The sequence below is a fragment of the Rhinolophus hipposideros genome (assembly GCF_964194185.1).
Source record: "Rhinolophus hipposideros genome assembly, chromosome: 22".
Classification (NCBI taxonomy): Eukaryota; Metazoa; Chordata; class Mammalia; order Chiroptera; family Rhinolophidae; genus Rhinolophus; species Rhinolophus hipposideros.
In genome coordinates this window covers 20,858,830-20,879,336 of record NC_138068.1, presented here as the reverse complement: position 1 = coordinate 20,879,336, position 20,507 = coordinate 20,858,830, and the positions used below count along the sequence as shown (strand labels likewise).

Below are 20,507 nucleotides of genomic sequence, written 5' to 3'. Positions count from 1 at the left end.
CCCTTGTCTCCATTTTCTCACCTGTAAAATGGGGATAATAGTATAACTACCTCAAAAGGTTGCTGTGCTGATTCAATGAGTTAATATATGTATGAGTACCTAGAACAGGGCCTAGCACAGAGACTTTGGTAGTGCTACTGTGTGTCCCTGAAAATAAGACCTAGCCATACATCAGCTCTAATGTGTCTTTTGGAGCAAAAATTAATATAAGACCCAGTTTTATTTTACTAGAATATAAGACCGGGTATAATATAATATGTAATATAATAAATATAACCCGGGTCTTATATTAATTTTTGCTCCAAGACACATTAGAACTGATTGTCCGGCTAGGTCTTATTTTCAGGGAAACATGGTAGCCACTTACATAAATGATTACTTAAGAATAGCCCAGGTTCTGGGTCACACAGGCATAGTACACTGGTTCCATAGTGCATACCTGGAACTGAAAAAAGAAGTAATTCTAATTCTGAGGCCAAAATAGTTATGATACTGAAGCTGTTGCCTAGTATGATGTGATTAGTTTGGCTCATTTCCCATGTCATATTTTGGCTTTGATTTGGTTTCTGGCTCATTTAAAAGCTCATGAAAATCTGTAGCTGATGAATGTAATTTGAAAAGATGCCCATTAAAATGTGGTGTTTAATATGAAGAATATCCATTAATACTTATCTCTTAGAACAGCTGGTCCTCCAATGGCTTCAAATGTATTAATAAAACAGAAGCAAAACTTAAAGCAAGGGGCAGTAATTAAAAGGGGTCAGGAATATCTGTGTCAGGGAAGGTTAGAAAGGACAGGAGCAATGGCAGCCACAGGGGACCCAGCAGGTGTTTGGTTCTTTCTCTTCTTGAGCACACCATCAATTTGACAAAGCTCCAAGCACGATGCCTCTTGCAAATCCTTGAGTTTAATGCCCTACTGCCAAGGTGACTGGGTTTATCAGGATTACTGTGACAGGCAACCATCCCAAGAGCAGTCTTTAATAGGTCAGTAAACCCACCATCATAAAAAGGGAAGTAATACCTACAGTTCTCGGAATTGGTACATTTGGCAGGGCCACCCTTAGGGAAAAGGGATATGCTTACAAATAATACCTGCCATAAAGTCCTGCCCTGACCCTGAAAATTCAGCCTAAGGGAAGTATGCAGCAGAAGGAATATAGTTCCATGTGCCAAGGCAGGCCTAGGTTAAACAGTTTATATACACTATCTCACCATCTTTGAGATAGGCATTTTCCCATTTTTATAGATGAGAATACAGAATATAATCAATTGCAGAGGAAGACTGTCACTCCAGGCTGTTCATTCTAAATTAAAAAAATACATCCTATAAAATCCAACTTCTAAAAACAGTGCAAAATCTAATGTTCTGTTCAAATGTGAAACCTTAGAATTGCCAGGGCAAAAGATCTGGATGGGGAAGGCCAGGTTAGAGGGGGAGCTTCACACAGCACGGCAGAACTTCTTCAAGCTGTCCAGTGCAGCAGTTTTTCCACACATACATCCTACAACATACTAGGGAGCTACAAGTCTGCATACTCGATGCTCCTTTTAAAGAAAACTCCAATACTGGAAGACCTACAGCTTGCTAGGCACTGGAGACAGACACATCAGTGAACAAAACTGTCCTCAGCGCTGCTTATATGGAGGGGGGTATTTGAGGGGGATGATATTTTACATGCAGCGGGCAGGGACCTCTGAAGTGTGGGTGAGCTTAACAAGGACAAGCTTAAGTTTTTCTGTAGGACAAGCTTAAGCTTTTCTGTAGGTGGAGTTGGGGGTGGGTATGGCATCAAGAGGTTTTCCCAAAGAGTAGAGATAATTATGCATGTTTATGTGGTCATGAAAATGCCTATCACATACTAAAGACAGGCAGTCATGGAACCTGTTTGTCTCGTCTCAAACTTTTCTTTTTATACCCTAGAATCCTTTTTTTTTTTTTTACCCCCTTTGCATAATTAGGAGTATTTCCCAACACTGTTTCCTAAGACTGAAGAGTGGCCTGGTTCCCCTCCTCACAACCAGAATGTCATCAGAAATGCGCAAATGCGTTTGCTGTGTCCTTCCATGGAAGGTTCCTTTCAGCTGAGCTGTGGTTAGTGTGCAGTAGTGGAGGCTAATGTTCCTGTGGGTAACCTAGGGCCACCCACCATTTTGAATGGGTTCAATAGAGTTGAACTAATTGAGATACCTGAATTGGACGATCTTAAATGATCTGAAACAGTTCAGAGAATCTTTTGAGAATGAAGTTAAAAATGGGTTGAAATTGCCAACATAATTGTGTACCAACCTGTCATCAAACTCAAGTCCGGTGTCTTCTCCTAAGGAGTTCCACTAAAGGAAAGAACAAAACACATGCATACACACAAAAGCAATGGAGCACTAATTACACAAGAGGCACTCATCCTTGCTTTATTCACGCAGTAACATCCGACATTGGGAATCATGTGGATGAAGATACAAAAGAAGGAAGATGGCATTATAAACAGCAGTTGAGTTCATCAGGGCAGTGGTGGCAGCTCAGCCAGTGTGTGGTCCCCTCAGGACCTAATAGGTTGAAGGAATGCTCTGCTCCCTCCATTACTTCATGGCCAAAGTGTTTTACACTTGGCTTGTACTTTAAAACTAAGGGTCACAGTGATTAAAAACAACATGGTCAAGACATTCAGGGCTGAGTGAGTGACTGCTCCTGGGCTGCTTAGGATCAGTCTTGCAACAAGTGAGGAGCAATGTTATGCTCTTATCCACGGCAAGTGTGTGCAAGGCAGATCACAGACACATAAGATGATCTTTCTCCCGTCTCAGTGGAGAAATAGCCTTTCAGCCAATTCCCCTTAGAAGGCAGAACTGGAGGCACCAGAAGCACCACACAGACAGCATCAGCTCTTGGTTTCTCATGGTCACATTCAAGACACTTTAATACAGAAAATAGAAAAACATTTGTGGTGGGCCTTTTCAAACCCAGAACAAGTTGGGGAGGAAAAAGAAAAACTTCCTCTAGTATCATTGTTTAGACTCTCAGAAGAGTTCTCTGTACTATACATGCCACATCTCTTTCTTGCCAACAGATATACAACTAGGGTTTTTCATCAGTATGCCAGTTACAAGACATACTTCAAAGCTATATTTCTAAGATTCCCTTAGTGGCCAATAAGAAAATTCTGAGGGAGGGTACCTAGCACCTTGTATTCCCTCATGTGACAGCTGGAGGACTTGGCAGTGAGGTAGTAGCAATAATCCTCACGTAATGTAAAGAATTCAAATATATATAATCGTCCCTGGACACCGAAAACAGGCTGTCCTCCCAGATTTCATGCTCCAAACATGTGAAGCTGTCAATGTGAAGCTGTCTACTTTATGTATCTCAAGAGAAGTGGAGGGGAAAATGGCTTCCCAGCTGAAGCCCCTGTCATGACAGTGTCCAGTCTCTCAGGACAAGGATGTAGAAACCTCGCCAGAGCGCAGGCACAAACTGTTTTGCTGAATTCATTAAGCACAATTTTTATAGAAAAGAAACTGAAGGACAAACCAAATTGAAAGAATCACTGTTATAATAACTTTAATTTATCTTGCATTTTACAGAAGTCTATGAACGATTTTAAAAAAGCACCGCCTTACCCATCATGTTTCTCTGACAGTTGTTAAAGTAGGCATGGGAGTATGTCAACAGCTTGAGCATCGGCATCTTGCAAGGATTTCAGACCAGCTGCACGCCAAAGAGCTTGGCAGTTTTTCTATCTTGTTTTTAATATAATGTATATTAACTCTGATGGTAAACCTGTCCAGCCAAATCTCCACAACACACTTTGCAAAATCAGTGGTGATTAGCAAATTAGTTAGCTTTGGCACGGAGCTGTGCTCGCTTGCCTGTGACAGCCTGGAAGCCGGTTTTGATGCTGGCAACAGAGCATCGAGAATGACAAGTTTCACACTGTAAGAAATACAGTCGGGTGTCCTTTTGCAGGATTGTGTCGGGTGATCGGCACGTGTGACAGGTGACATATTCCTCTGCAGGAAGAGAAACATACAGAATTACCTAGTGGCTACACTAAGCCAGAAGTTTCTTCCCTCTGAAGCACTTATACATTGAACTCCATAAGCCCAGGCTGGCACCCAGACCAAGGAAGCTTAGCTAAACTTATTGGTAAGTTTATAGCTGAACTATTTGTACAGTAAGGAAACACAAGCTCTCTGCTGTGTTTAGTACCTAATGCTTCAGGTACCAAACCAAAGGTTCAAAAAACAAGACTCCAAATATCCAAGGAGGCAGGAACACTTGCCAGATGCCTATTCCTGGTTCTTCTACAGGAGAGCCACTCAGAGTTTATTAGCTTTCCTAGGTGGTATAATAAGAGACCTGCCAGTTTTAAGTGATTAGAAAGATAAAAGCAGGCTAAGCTTGAATGCAGACATATTTTCTACGACTTGCTTGGCCTTCAGCCTGGAACCAACTAGCAGCCTTAATTAGCTGGGCCTTCTTAGGAAAGACAAACCCCTCTCCCCATCCCCCTAATTAGCTGCCATGGGCCCCCCTCCCTGCCTTACCTCTCCATCACTATCATTTTCCCTCATCTTTTAAGGCCAGCCATTCCAGCTCCATTACAAACCAATAGCTCTCCCCAAAATAATACAGCCGATGAGAACATTTCAGAGTAACGTGTTAAAATTATACACTTACTGATATATCTTCTCAAAACATTTTCTATCTGTTTCTGTTGGAATCTTCCTTTGATTACAAGTTGGTTATTACCATCTATAGAACCACTATGAAAGAAAATAAAAATATCTCCTTACTGTTTTTTCCTGTAAGGGACCAAATTCCAAGACCTTTACATTTAATGAAATTAAGATATATTCAATGGCACAGGATAAGTTCTAGAAACAGTGCTACACTACCTGGTTTCTCAAAATTTTTAATTAAGTAGTTGGTACCTGATGGCCCACCCATTATTTTCTAACAGTAAATCCAATTTCAACTAATTAAATCTCCAGCAACAAATCAAATTTATAACTAAATTTAAGTCTGAAACAAACTGATTCCTAGTGTGTGATGGCCCATTCATCCAACAAGGAAAAACACTTTACTGAATGTATACCATGTGCAAAGTAGTGAGGGGAACTAAATATAAAAATAAGGAGCTACAGATCTTTAAAAATTTTAAGCACCAAATATTTTGATTCAGTTATAGTTGATGAAACTTAAAACTGACTGTCGTGATAGTTGTTCAACTAATGTGAACATTAAAAACCACTGAATTGTACATTTAAATGAATGTGTGAAATGAAGCTCTATAAAAGTCTTAATTACTGCCCCTCGCCCCCCAGAACAGTTGAAATCACAAACCACATAGCGTCAATGGTGCTTAAAGAGACACTTTTTGAAAAGAAACAAAAGTTCTGGGCTAGATATTTGTTAAAAATTACAAATCACAGTGAAACAAAATTCAGCCAGGTAGCATTAAATTTACATTTGTTCTGTATCTTACTATAAAACTGACTTGCAAGAACCTCTCCTATGATTCTCAGCCTCCATCGGCTGTAACCCTAAATCTCCAGGTTATGGTGATTCCAATGCTTGATGCAGGAATTTTATTTTTCATTCACTGTCAAAATAAATTTTCTCAACAACCCTCTATTTAGCCCACTGACCTTAAGTTTACTGGTCACAACTTGTTATAATTTATCCTACCTCTACAAAAACTGAATTATTTTGAGAAGTAAGAAAAACACTTCTAGCTTTTATTCCTTCATTAGTTTACGCAAGTTAAAAATAAACAATGATTGTAACACATTTACGACATTTAAAACAATTCTTCTACAACAGAGCCTACATATCTACCACTCGTCAATTAAATCACTCAACTCCATAGCCAGTGTAGTCAATCCCTACAAACTGAGTTTTAAGCATAGGAAGAAAAACAATACCTTAGTTATCTCTGTACTGCCAGCAAGGCACAGGATGAAGCCTTTTAAGAGCTCAAGCTCCTGAGACAGGCAGACCTGACTTTGCATATCGACTGTGCCATTAATTAGCTATGTGACCAACTACAACTTCCTTCACTGAACCTGTTTCCAGATCTTTAAGATGGGTAATATGCATTTCTGACAGCACATAGTGCTGTTGTAAAGACTGAGATGGTTCCCAAAGAAGTGCAGGGCATAGAGCTGGCACACAGCAGGCACTCAGTATATGTTGGTCATCATTATTATACCAAGTCTACACTACTTATTTTTTCCCCCTTGCTCCTTGAATGCCTTTTTATTTTCTATAATTAATCAGGGAAGAGAGTACTTATTTTTAAAGGGACATTTGGCTTCCTAGCACTTAGGGTCAAAACTCCATGGGATCCTGGCCTTCCTGAATGGGGATGGACTGGCTCAGTGCCTTCAATAGGTGAGCCCTGAAGACAGGGAAGTAACTAACTATGGATCCCTCTTTTCAATGTTTCTCCTGTGCCATTCAGCAACTTACAAGCTATATTTCATCAATGGCCTATTAACGATTTAGGAAATAATTTTTGACCTAAGAAAATGGCTTCCTCTGAAATCTAATATTTGCTCCATAAAAAGACCCAAGAATTCCAATTAACAACAGGAAACTCTAAATACGGCAGTGCCATGGTACTCATGTTGGCACGCCTGCAGGCCTGTTCAGAGGAGCTACTGTTATTCTGTTCTCTATTCTCACGCAGCCAAGCTCTCCCACAGAAATGAGCTGATTTTCCTCCTTCACTGGCTTAAAGTTCCTCGGATAATCAGGTGAATGTTTTTTCTAAGTGTTTATATATTCTTTTCAAGTTGAGAGAAATCATGAAATGTCTAGGAAAACTATATAACTATATAAATGTGAATATAGTTTCTTACCTTGTACCCAATTCAGCCAATAAAAATGCGAGGAGATGTTTGGGCTGACGATGTAATCTAAAAAGAAAGTGGAACATATAAACCTTATCTTCCATGAAAATCTAACCAAACTTCTAAAAAAATCATCCTGTTCACTGTTTTAATCAGCTATTGATTTTAATCAGCTATTTAATCAGTGATTACTCAGCTATTTGGTGAATTTTAGTGCATCAAATGGTGAAATAAAGATATATACATGATATAATTTATTTACATTTTAAAGCCCATATAACATTATTACATGTTATTTATGAAGATATACATACAAGTAAATGTCTAGAAACATGGACAGGAAAGGTAAACAACTTTAGAGGATAACATCTTTTTCTGGGAAGGAAGGTGAGAAATACAAAGATGGCTTTAATTGTATAACTGTAAAACCCTCTTAAAGATCAGAAGCAAAATGTGTCAAAATGTCAAAATACACCAAACCTAAGCAATACGATACTTGGGTGTTTGTGATGCTAATTCCTATATATTTCCTATTGGAAAAATTTTCATTTAAAAAAATGAATACATAGAGAAGTATTTCATGGCAGCATAACAGCAGAAAAGTTGAAAAGAGCTTAAATATTCACCAACTGGGGAGTGGTTAATAAATTATGGTACACCTCTTTTATCTTGCTTTTAGAACATGACAGGTCTCCATAAAAAAACAAAAAAACATACAAATGGGAAGAGCAAATCCAAAGCAAAGCCCAGTATTTTCACTTTTTAACTTAACTATAACTTGCTTGGCATTGTTTAAACTTGTTTCAATAACCAGATACTATTACAATTTTAAAGACAGTTCCCAGCCCCCAAAGTATGAGTGAAGGTTGGTGAAAAGATAATGAAACAAGCTCCTGCATTGCTAGTGGGAGTATAAACTGGTACAAGTTTTGTTGGAAAGCAATTTCCCAACGTTTGGCATAAAAATATTTGATATTCCTTTGGACTCAGCAATTGCATTTTGGGAATTTTTGCCCTAAAGCTCTATTCTGAGAGTTACTGCCAAGATACATGGATAAAGATGTCCCCCAAAGCTATGCTTCTGATAATAAAAATCTGGAAACAACCATGTATAACTCAAAAACTGTTAGAATATGTTGTGTAGCTACTGTAAACATTTATAACTTAATGACAAGTAAATGTTTCACAGTATATTAAGAGAAAAACAGGTTAAAAATTAGTATGATGCCTTAAAAATATTGATATGCATAAAACTAGCTAAACATAATATTAAACTATAATTTCCTATCTCTTAATGGTGGACTTACAGATGATTTTTCTTTTTTCTTTTTAGCATGTCTATATTTTCTAATTTTTCTATAATACGCATATACTGTTGTCATCAGCAAAAAGTCTAAAGTAATGCCTATAAGCAATGAAAAAAAGTGGTGTATCTCTGGGTGGTAGCATTTTTAGTGATTATTTTCTCTTTTTGTTTACCATTTTTTCTCTTTCATCTGCAACAAGCATTATCACTTATGAAACTGAAGAATAGTAGATAAGGTCAGTGGCCCTAAGGAACCTGCCAGAAAAGGTATAGCTGAGGAGCTAAGAAGAGCCAGGCCCAGACAGTGACCAAGGGGTGCTATAGGCAGACATGGAATGTGATGGTAATCAAGAAAGCTGAAATCAGTGCTCGCTTCAGCAGCACATATACTAAAGAAAGCTGAAATCTCTTCGACTGTGTCTTGGCAATGACCATCCAAGGAAGAGGCACACCAAATTTAGCTGCTTTCCCAGAGCTCACTGTTTGCACTTGCTTGGCAGGCCCATCCCAGCCTGATGGTTTTTCCGCCTCCCTGGGCTCCCCATGCTCCCGCTCTGAGGGTTACAACCAGCCTACTCACTCTTTATTCCATCTGGTAAGGATAAACTCTCATGCATCAGCATGAGTTGGCTTCTCTCACCTCTGGATACCTGATAAAACAAGCCCTGAGACCTGTGAGTCGAAAGAACTGATGGACTTGAACTGACTTCCCTCAAACCAACCCTGATAGTTGTGCATTCTCCTTCTACTTGCAATAAAGTCCACAATAAGGACCTTTAACATAAACTCCACTGAGAATCTGGTATTTAGGATGACGACTCTCCATTAACCAACTTACAGTTTACAAATATCTGTAAAATTGACAAAAGACGTTTTCTTGGTTCCTACTCGGACAACCTGTGGAGGTTTCATGACAAATTTCCTTTTCTCTCCAGCAACCATATCTGGATTCTTTTCCCTCATGATGTTGAACACTCGATTCAGTAGCTATAGAGATAAAACGGTATTCATGTACATTCTTATTAAAAGCAGGAGTATCAAGTTCCTACCTAACTCACTTTGCTTTACCTTTAAGCTGAGCAAACTTCACTTTTTACTACATGTTCTGGGAGCTCCTTGAGAGCAGGACTCAATTCTCAACGAGGATCTAGTCCATTATGGAAGCTCAGCAATTCCTTGTTAAAAATTAAATGAATGAACGAGTCCCTACTAATTCTGCTGTTTCTATGGGAGAATATATGATACAATGAAAAGCAAGATTCAGGAAAGCCCAAACAAGCAAACTTGACTTCCTGGCCCTGAATCAGCCACTTCCTCTTCCCACTGCCACCCCTACCTCCATTCCAGGGGGCTCCACATCCTTAGAAGTTCATGGATTCAGATGGGATCAGTGAGTACTATGACTGCCACACTCTAGGCAGCCTACCCCATGTGCGGGCATCAGGCAAACTACGTACTGGCTGTGTGACCTCTTGGTCTGTTTCACTATCAATCTGTAGTTCAATGGCCCTTCCAATTCAGGGAACATTTATATTTATCTTGCTTTTTTTTGAGTTCCAGTGAACAGCTCAGCCCCTTTTCATAACAGAATTTGTCTTACCTCCTCATATGTGTAGTCTCTTTCTGAGCCTGCCCAAGCAGGGCCTGTCTGGTTACTGAATGAGATACCATCATCTTTTTTGCTGTCTTCATCTTCTAAAGCTACAGATTAACAAAGACTGTAAGAACGAGGGGTAGAGGCAGATCTAGAGAAATGAAAGCTTCGAAGACATTTGTCTTCTCTCCCAGAACTGCATTTACAACACCCCCAAGCGTAAGGCATCAAGGTTCACAAACAGCCTCTTATTCCTTAAAGACAGGGATGCTACGATTTTCATCACCCTTTAACAGAGCTCTCTAGGCATTTGTGGCAACACAGACACACACTTGATAAAAACAAGATAAAATAATGCACTGGGATAATTAGAGGAAAAAAATTCTACTATTTTGAAGCACTTAAGAAATATCCACATCCATAAAATCCCATCTGCTGAGTATAGTCAAGTTTTTAAAAGACTCTATAGCACTTAGAAACTAACAAAACAGCACTTTTAACAAAATATTTAAAAAATTTTTAACATTATTTAAAATTCAGTTACAATAATTTTCCTAATCGCCGAATGTGTATGATTTAATGAAATCACAATTGCCAAATTCTTCCCCCAGGAAATCTTTAACTTATTATTAAGTTAGATACTAACTCCTTTTAGCTTCCATTATCAGGCAGTGGAAATAAGGCACAAGAAAAAATGGAAAGGAACCCACCTATCAAAAAGACCTAGGCCAAAGGTTTGAGTAACCTAGAAACAAGCTGCTGAGCCCCCAATATTACCTTCATCTTTCTCTAGAATTTCATCCTCATCTGGGAACTTGACATTCTTCTTTTTCTTCTTTTTATTGCCAAGCATAATGTCAAGGTCATCCTCTGGTTCAGCTGGTTCTTGAACATCACTTTCAATCTTAAGATCCTAAGAGTTTGAGATAAGAGTATCAACATTTTGATACTAGGACCATTTTTTTTTTAATGACATGGGCTGATATCCTTTTAAAGGAAAAAAAATGAGATATTCAAAACTAGTTACATACAAGAAATGTCACAGGTGAGCACAAATGGCTTAGAGTCTGTCATTTAAACTGGAAATTCTTCAAAGACAGATTTGTAAAAAAAAAAAAAAAAAAAAAGACAGTTTTGTGGGATCTTTTCCTTTCTTTTATCCATCAGCCTTGGAATCATAAAATTATTGTCCATGTTTCCAAACCAGGCCACTATCAGAATCACCTGGGAAACTTTAAAAAGATTCTTAGATCTTCTGATTGACAATCTTTAGCAGGAACAGGGGTCAGGAGTATTTTAAAGAAGTTTCTAAGTAGTCTGATGCAGTCAGTAGGAGGGTTTTTCTTCCTCCTGACACCAAATACACGGTGTTTTTTCACATTGGTTCAACACTCTGACACTAACTAGGTGAAGTACAATTCTGCTACTATGTGTAGTCAGTGACAAACTCCACAGGTTTAAGGGCTCAGTCCCACAAGACTCCTTACTTCAGATGCCAGTCAAAAGTATAGGGTCCCCAGTTACCCACACTTCTATCTGACTTGGTTACAGATTCAGCGGTTCCCACAACACCCTCCCCACAAGGTTCAATAATTTGCTAGAATGACTCAGAGCTCAGGAAAATACTGAACTATTACCAGTTTATAATATAGGATGCAACACAGAACAGCCAAATGGAAGAGACGCACAGAGCAAGGAGAGGGGAGGAGGGGGGCAGGTGCAGCACTTCCGGGCCCTCTCCAGGTACCCTACTTTCCTGACACCCTGATTTGTTCACCCCGAAGCTCTCCAAACCCCACCATTTAGGGGATTTTACGGAGGCTTCATCATGCAGGCATGACTGATTAAACCATTGGCCACTGTGACTGAACTCTATCTCCAACCCTTTCCCCTGAGGGTGGGGGGTGGCTTGATCTTTCTGACCAGCAGCCCCTATGCTGAAGCTACTCAGGAACTCCCAGCCACCAGTCATCTCAAAAGATACTTTGATCACTGTGGAGATTCCAAGGGCTTTAGGAGTTGTATGCCAGGACAGAGACAAAGACTAAATATCTAATTTTTATTAGACCACAATCAGCTTGGCACCAACTGCGAAGCATCACTTCAATAGAGGACATCATGAAAGAGGGAAAAGGCAGAACCCCTGGAGAATTAGGATCACGTGACGAATGGATGGAGACAAGGTAAAGGTTGATCCCAAGATTAGTTGCTGTAGTCATGGATGCAAACGGGGCATGTCACAGCCCAGAAACGAGTGTAACCCCCTCACCCCCAGAAGAGCAGAAAGGGCCAGTGTTTGTGTCTAGCCTTCTCATTCCTCCCTCCTTTCATCAGCTTACCCACCTCCCTCCCCTGAAATGTGCTGTCAACATTACCTATCAATATCTATTTTTGGGTGCCTACATCCTGAACTAGTCCCACAATGGCTATAGACATTTGAGAAATCTTATCAGCAGAAAAGTTAGAACAGCTTGGGAGTAAACAAAGCCCAACTTTTAGATCCCAAATCCAACTGTATAGTCTTAGTGCCCACATTTGGCCATCAAAGATTGGATCAGCCTATGTGTATTAGCTGGATAACATGCAATCAAAAAACGAGGCATTAACCTAGTCTCAAAGATGACAGTCAATAAATGAGAAACTCAGATATGCCGAATATAAATTAGCACACACCAGTCAACTTCTCGTCCTATACTATTATTTATTTTATCCCAGTAAGATCTAGTTCCAAACCGAGGCTACGACCCAGTGAAAGGCAGACACTAGCACATAGAATTTTTCAAGATTTGTCAAAAGCCCGGTGATGGTCTGAAAATTCAGATGGGAGAGTAACCCAAGATCTTAAAAACACTTCAGCTTTTAATTAACATCCATGACTTGTCTGATAAGAATATTTGTAATAATGTCTTACGTTATGACTTCAATAGCAGAGAAAAAAGTATACAAGCACTTAATAAGAGTAGAGCTCATAAGTGACCCTTCATGACAAAGGCTATTAGAGGAATCAACCAAAAAACCTTGTTAACCAAGACTGACTGTGGCATATCTCCGGTGTGGCACTTTGTTACTCAGGATATTTAAACCTCACTTGTTCAGTACAATTTAAACATTTTTCCTTCTCAACTTCCCTGCAATAGTAGGAAGAAAAGAGAATCCCCAACCAGGGAGAAAATAAGATAAATCCAGGTAAAATCATCCTGTTCTAAAGGACTAACTTATCCCTTAACTAACATAACTTCTGAAAACAGGAAAAACATCTTATTCATTTCAGTACCTCTGCAATTAGCACACAATGCCTGACTCACTGTAATCACCAGTACATATTTGCTGAATTAACCAAGTCATCAAAATTGTGAGTTTCCAAAACTCAATGAATTATTGCATACATTTCCCGCTATCCGTGGGATACACCTTGTTTACTTGAGTTTGAACAAATAAAACTATTTACCAAAGAAAAATTTGGGTAGAAGACACAAAATAGGACACTTAGTGCATCTGTGTGTTTTCAACTCTTGCTCTTTCTCTGTGTATACAGAAAATTGCTATTATCTTGGGTTTTATAAACAGATGCTGAGTTCTGCTCAAGAGTCCTGGACAGGGTCTTTAAAATGGTAGCTCTTAAGAAAGGGAAGGATAAACTTACAGCTCCTTCCTACATCCATCCTCCCATTTACCTACCTACCCACCCATCTCTCTACTTGTTCAATTTTGAGATATTTGTATTGGAAATCAATTCAGTAATAAGACAATCCACAAAATCAGAGAACTCCATAAAACCAGCCTGAATGCTCTGTCTCCTATAGGCCATAAGATCATCAGTCACCAACCACCACAGGCTGGGGTCGTGTATCTTCAACATGCTACCAAAAGTTTAACAGAAGAAACTAGAAGAATATTTGCTTCACAGGATTTCTTACAGAAATATCTCCCCCTCAGCCAATCTCAGTATGGTTAATGAAAAGGGGCATTTTGTGAACATTTTAAAGGCACACAATACAATGTATAAAACCTAATTTACATTCCTTTGAATCATTAGTTCCTTTAAAATATCTAGTCAGATACAATGCCCAAAAAATGACCATAACAGCTGTGATTACTGTGTTTCCCCAAAAGTTAAGACCTAGCCGGACCATCAGCTCTAATGCGTCTTTTGGAGCAAAAATTATTATATGACAATTATATAAAAATTATTATATTAATTTTTGCTCCAAAAGACGCATTAGAGCTGATGGTCTGGCTAGGTCTTAACTTTGTGGAAACATGGTAAGTACTTAAAAGCAAAGCTAGTAAGAGATGAGACAGGGAGGAACAGCCATTTAGCAACCTTTCAAGAGGTCAAATTTTACCTTCAATAAGAAAGCAATACTACCTTGACACCTTCTTCAGCTTCATCAATATCAAATATCTTTTTTGTTTTTTTCTTCTTTTTCTTTTGATTAAAGAAGTTCAAGTCATCTAGATCGTCAGAAGCATCTAAAAACAGATAACTGGATTCAATTAACAAATATCAGAAGGCAAAGCATCAAATTATGAGTTAAACCAACATTTCAGCTATTAATTAATCAAGTCACCAGAATAGAGAGATCAGGTATTAATTAGTACAGTGGGTTCTACAACCACAAAAGTTATGTATGGTTCTGAGAAACACAATGGTTTGTAGGAAAAATCTGGTTAGGGAACCATGTTAAGAATATTTATTTAGTAATCTGATCGTAACATGTCTCATTATTCCCAACACACAGTCAGGGTTCTAACACAATTTCCAAGGCTCTCCAGCTTTATCCCTCCACTTTTATCTACCATTTCATGTCCCACACCTTAATCCCTGGTTCCAGCCCAACTGAACTACTTCCCTTCTTCACGCATAGTGTGTAATCTCTCACCTCCAAGCCTTCCCACGGGCCCTCCCACATAGCACTTACCTTCATCTCATGCGATCTTCGTTAGAAGTTACTTCCACCAAGAAACCTCCTAAGCCTATTCCTCCTTTCCCCTAATTGGATTAGGTGCCCCTCAGGTGCTCCAACAGTACCCTCTGTTACCCCAACAGAGGTACTTACCGGCTGGCTTATCTATCTCCCTACTAGATACTATGACTTTTCCACCTAAATTCTAGGATCTAGCTCAACATGTTATTGAATCAACCAAGGAAAGGCCTTATAAAGTATTTCATATTCATTAAATAAGGCTACAACATGGATAAAATGAAATTTTGTCCACCATTTGTGAGTAATGAGTTCTTTTCCATAAGTTTTCCATTTGTTCTGTCCTGTTATACACCCGGAACATTTTGGGATCCCTCTGCTACAAAGTTTTCCAAGAAGCTATTTGTGAATTTATTTTGTTTAATTTCAAGAATGACTTACTTTCCAAGTTCTTTTTAAACATATAAGATGCTTAGCACATGGTAGATGATCAATGAATTCCTGTTCTCTCTATTCCCAGCAGTGTCTTATATTTTTAAACAGACATTATAAACAGAATCATAAACATTAAATTTACTGAATAATTTATTTTCAATAGTGAAATTGTCTCTATGTTAGAGCACAAGAGTGAATAACTAATGCTGATGTCTAAACCGAAACATTTTACATTGTAATTTTAATCTCTTCTATATATTTTCATATTTGCTAAGACACAAACTGACTTTCTTGGTCCTATTTCTTTCTGCCTACACTCAAATACAATCACCATTAAAATTGGAGAAGAGACCTGACAAGTTAAACTGGAAAACCAGCCCAGGAATGACAAGGTTTTGTCACCTCTGCCACTTGTGGATTCAGTGGGACAAGTCTATCAGAAATCTGACAAAGTCCAGTGCACACAGATGCTGATGTCCTCAACTTCCCTGGAACAGCCTGTCAGGCTGTGAGGTTACTGTATGCACAAAATCCAAAACATCAACGGGAGAGAACCCTGTCTCCCAGGAAACCCGACTCTCTCCCGTCTACCGCTCACCTTTTTTCCTACTGTCCTCTTCATCAGCTTCTACATCTTTGTCCTCAGTTGGCTCTGGCTCCACTTCTTTCGTTTCTGAGGGCTGGGTTTCTTCTGTCTGGGCATCCCCTTCCTCATCTAACATAAAAGGCTTCTTCTTTTTCTTTTTCTTCTTGCTCATAGTAGGATCAAAAATCATCTGTTTAAAAGGGACCAAGTGATTGTTTTTAATGGTCACATTCCAAACATACTGTATCCGCAAAAGGCAAACTCTTGAGAGTATCTGATGCATTAAAGTATCAAAAAGGATTTTAAAAAAAGTCCATCCAACCTTCCTTATACTATTAAACATGGTGGGGGTGGCAGCATGTGATCATATGATGATCCTTCAACATGTATACCCGCCTTTCAATTTGTAAATTATCACAAGATATAGCAACTTCACTTTCAGTTCCATGAGCAAATGATGAATAAATCATGGAATTTAGGGAAGGGACCTATGCTACACCCCTTACTTTATGGATGAGAAAAACCAATACCTAGGCAGGTTATACTCGTATATGTTTTATTTAAGGTTGGCAACCTGGGTTGGCTACACCAGAAGACTTGACCTAATAATTTTTTTTTTAAACTTATCTGGAAATTCAGACAAACCTATAAGGAAATCCATCAGCAACCTCATATAGCAAATCTCTTATCTGAGTAAGAGAAACTTCTATACAATCTTTTACTCTTCTTTTTGGTTTCTGGAACATTAAAAGTTTTCTTAAGTTATTTTTAGCTAACGTCCACTAGAGAATAAGTGAAAAACTAATTTATAACTTCCTGTAGACTATCTTAGAAAAAAATACAGATAAAGTTATTTTAGACATAATAGTTTAAACAACATATATGGAAGATGCCCGTAGTGTGGAAAGAGTGATTCAAACAAAATTGGATTCAAATCCCAAGTATTTTTCTCTAAGCCCTTTACCAATCTTGGTCCAAACTCTACCATGCTTAAATCCAGCATTTTGCCCAATGATCTGTTGTGATAATGTATTGAAGTATTTAAAAGGACTGGAGCCCAACTGATTGAATTCAATTATTATCATAATTTATGCAATGCTTTACAGTTTACATAGCATGGTATATCTCGATTCCTATCAGTGAAATCTCATCCTCTCGGGGTGATCTGATATCCAAGATGTACCATGAAACTCTCCAAAAAACAAAAAAAAATTCCCCAAATTGCTTAAGTTAGCTTAAATTTCTTTATGTGCTAAGTACATTAAGGAACCCGAGATACACTGAAACCAAACCATGGTCTGTAATAAGGCTATCATTCTCACCCAATAATAAAGGAACTGCAAGACATTCTGGGAATTCATACAGCCTCATTTCATCCTCTCCTATCTTAGTAAGGATCTAACTGTATAAATGAAGAATTCTAAAGACGCAGTAAGTGTGAAGAACATAATCTGGCAAACTTAAAGAGAATAGCCAGGAGGACAGAGTTCCCCACTGCTGACGTACTGGGACATAGGTCACCCCACATGAGTACTGCTATCTGTTCCAGGGAGACAGCTACAGTACATCCGCACTCTACAATATGGAGATTCGGCAAAAGGACAAACAGTACTCCGGGCGCTATGAATTTGGTTGTCTGGCAGGGCTTACAATTCATTTACTGCATTTTTTCAAGTATCAAAAGCCCTGGAATATTAATTATCTTTTAACTATTATTCAGCAAGACAGATCAAAGATGGGAGGGATTCTGAAATCAAAAGGACAACCTTAAAACTGCCTTATCTTCTGAAGAAATCTGTATTTAGTTCTATAGGGTAAGTTTGGTTGTAACCAACTAAAGAGTATTAAACATGCAGGAATTATACACAAATGGTTAACATCTCTTTATTTTCTCTGGATACTTAAGACATATATTCATTGCCTCATTTTATTCATACCATCCATCAAATTAAAAATAAGGAAACCAGGGATCCCAAAGCAGTGCCCAAAGCAGAGACCTCTCACTCACAAGACCATGTTGGTCTTGACCTAAAAAATGGGTTTTTAAGACACTCACATATGACAATAAATTATCACATTCCAAATGTTTTCTTTATGAAACTAGTTTGGATTTGAGGAGCAAACAGGTTTTTATGGAAAAAACACACTCTGTTGCTATTTTTTAAGTCTATAACAAAACCTTCTAAAGCAGTTTTTCATTTCCAACTTCCCACTGTGGGTTGGGTTGGAGAAGGTGAGAAAAAGAGATACCAGTAAAAATTACCCAGACAATAGCCAAGTGCTTCATCATATTGGAAGCCTACTCCCATCAGTCATACCTTACCCAAGATGATAGCTTGATGGATACACCACACCAGGTTAGTTACAAAAGAACCCATAAAAGCAAGATGAACAGAACAAATGCCAAGTGTTGTCATTTTTGGGTGACATCTCTGTCTTCTGTTTTGTAAACTTCATACAACATACATTTTATTTTTAATCAGAAACTTCTTTTTCATTTTAAAGCTTCTTTTGTAAAACACCTTACCTAGTGCTGTATGAAAACCCGATGTTCTGACACCTTGTGAATGGGGCCTAGTAATAAGCAATAATCTTGATAATTGACATCACTTTTAAAAAATGGTCTGAAAAATAACGAATGCCTGAAGATTAGGGAAGTTTTCCTTACTGGGTAGCACCCGTATTTCTAGAATAGTGCTTTTAAAAGGTGTTGGGTTCCACTAAATTCAAAGACATTATGTTTGGTGAGTTTTGGCTTAATTACCAGGTTAAAAATGAAATGCGTGCAGTTGAATCATTTCCACGTACAGATTTTTCACTTGATCCTTACAAGTCTGTAGTCAGAAGTTAAGGGTTAGCCTAAGAATACTTATCTAGTCAACAATACTGGAGGAACCAGAACCTTCACATACCTCCAGAATAGAGGCCAAAGGCAGGGTTCTGGACCCACTAACCTGCTCTGTGATCTTGGGCAAGTTAACCTCTCTGGGCCCTAATTTCCTGTCTATAAAATGAAGTTGGATGGGAGACCTAAAGAGTGCCATGCTGCTTAATACTTTATTGGCTTTCGAAAGTTCTGCGCTAGAATGCTGGTTCTGCCATCTCCGCTTGACAACATCCTATTCACCCTTCAGTAATGCATTCATATTCTACTTCCTTCAAAACCTGATCCCACTACTAAACGGAATCCTCCAGGCCCCCAAATCTCTCTGTTGAAGGCTCTATATTTCTATCTCCTGCAGCAACTAGTAGGTCTCTCTTACCTCCCTTACAACACTTCTGAGTACTTTACCATAGAAACCACACACAGACTAGCACCCCCAGTACCTTGCACTACATAGGTACTTTATTTGTTGTAGGTTATGGAAAGCTTAGAAAATGGGTGAACAAAATGTGAAACGCTGCCACTCTCAGGAACTTCTGAAATATATCAGCGCAGAGCAATCAGAGTTGTTGCGGGCATCAAATGAGAGGTTGGAGGCTCCTCCAGAATGAATCCCAATTCCTTAATTTGGTCTTCAAACCTCCGTGAATTGGCCACTACCTACATTTCAAGAGATTAACTCTAACCTAACTGGAGAATATTCTACTTTCTGCGAGCACACTCCCTTGTCTTCTTCACCACTCCCTTGCCCTGTGACCAGACCTTTCCACTACTTGAGGACATTCTAAGGATCCTTCAGGCACTACCTCCAAAGCCAACGATGGAGAAATCCTCCAATTGTCCCCCTTCCTTCTCTCAAAGGCGCTATAGGCCAAACACTCAAACGTTTGCCTAAGTGGGTTCTGAATCAAAGAGCTTTTTTTGGGTGGGGAGCTGTAATTAGCCGATAAGATGTAGCCCCCACCATGTCAATCGGTACCTACTGACAGCACTTAAAATCAAATTTCACTTTAAGCTGTTTGATTTTACGTGAATCGGGATAAGGATGACCAAATGGGATTTGAGGAAACTTGCTGAGGTACAAGCACGACCGTGAAAAAGATCCCACCGGCTTCGCAGCACGGACTTCCCGCTCCCGTCGCCGTGGGCTGTTAAGGAAAGCCCAGGGACTCCCGCCCTAAAACTTCCCGAGGTGAGTCACTTTGAGCCCGAAGAATCTTTTCCTCTCATCCTGTCTCCCCCTCAGCCCCCGGCCTTTTAAAGAAATAATGCTCGAGATGAGAACACGAGCATCGGATACCGGCCCGGTCAAGCAAGCCGGCCAAGTTTTTCACGAGGGCGCTCCACCGGAGCCGATGGAGGCCCCTCTCGGCACTGCCGGGGCCAACGACGAAGAGTTACAGATGCAGTGTCAAGTCGAAAAGAATGCAGGGGTCGCCAGCCTCAATCTCCTTCAGTTGGGGCATTCGCCGGCATTCAAGCCGTTCTGGGAGAGCGACTCAACTTGCTATCCTTTCCGGAAACGCGGGTCTGAGTGCCGCCGCCCAGAAGAGAACCGGACGCGGCCAAGCCCGAAGCTCCGGAGTCCTCGCTTGCTCTACCGCTCCAGGTCGCCTAGGCCCGGTTACCCACATGGCGGCCGGCCGCTAGGCCGCAGGCCCCGTCTCCCACACTAGGATGGGTTCGGCTCCCCGCCTCAGTCCCTAGCCCTAGCACCAGGCTCAGGCCCTCACCTCGTCCCCGGACATGGCTGCGGCTTGACTGGGCTCGGCACAGATGGGAAGTCGGACGGGTCAGCCCCAGGCCCCAGCGGCAGCACTGCTCCTGCCGACACCTCTCCCACCACCGCACTAGGCTCTTGCATCAGCGAAAGGGAACGACACCCCGCCCTCGCCTCCCAAGCGTTGGAGCTGCGCCTGCGC

General features: G+C 39.8%; 1 protein-coding gene across 3 annotated transcripts; it reads right to left on the bottom strand.

Moving 5' to 3' along the window:
* Positions 1-2,391: 2,391 nt before the first annotated feature.
* On the bottom strand, positions 2,392-20,507 carry EIF2S2 (eukaryotic translation initiation factor 2 subunit beta). Of its 3 annotated transcripts, none has more exons than XM_081034296.1 (9): positions 20,319-20,507; positions 15,714-15,891; positions 14,125-14,228; positions 10,533-10,668; positions 9,762-9,862; positions 9,000-9,148; positions 6,865-6,921; positions 4,679-4,764; positions 2,392-4,008 (listed from the first exon to the last, which is right to left on the bottom strand). In XM_081034296.1, exons 1-9 carry the CDS (start codon positions 20,331-20,333, stop codon positions 3,833-3,835), a joined length of 1,002 nt encoding a protein of 333 aa, XP_080890422.1. In that variant the 5' UTR covers positions 20,334-20,507; the 3' UTR covers positions 2,392-3,832. The 3 variants fall into 3 exon arrangements, with proteins under 3 accessions (XP_080890422.1, XP_080890423.1, XP_080890421.1); XM_081034297.1 differs by having other exon boundaries at positions 15,714-16,033; positions 20,259-20,460; XM_081034295.1 differs by lacking the exon at positions 20,319-20,507 and adding an exon at positions 18,161-18,222 and having other exon boundaries at positions 15,714-15,942.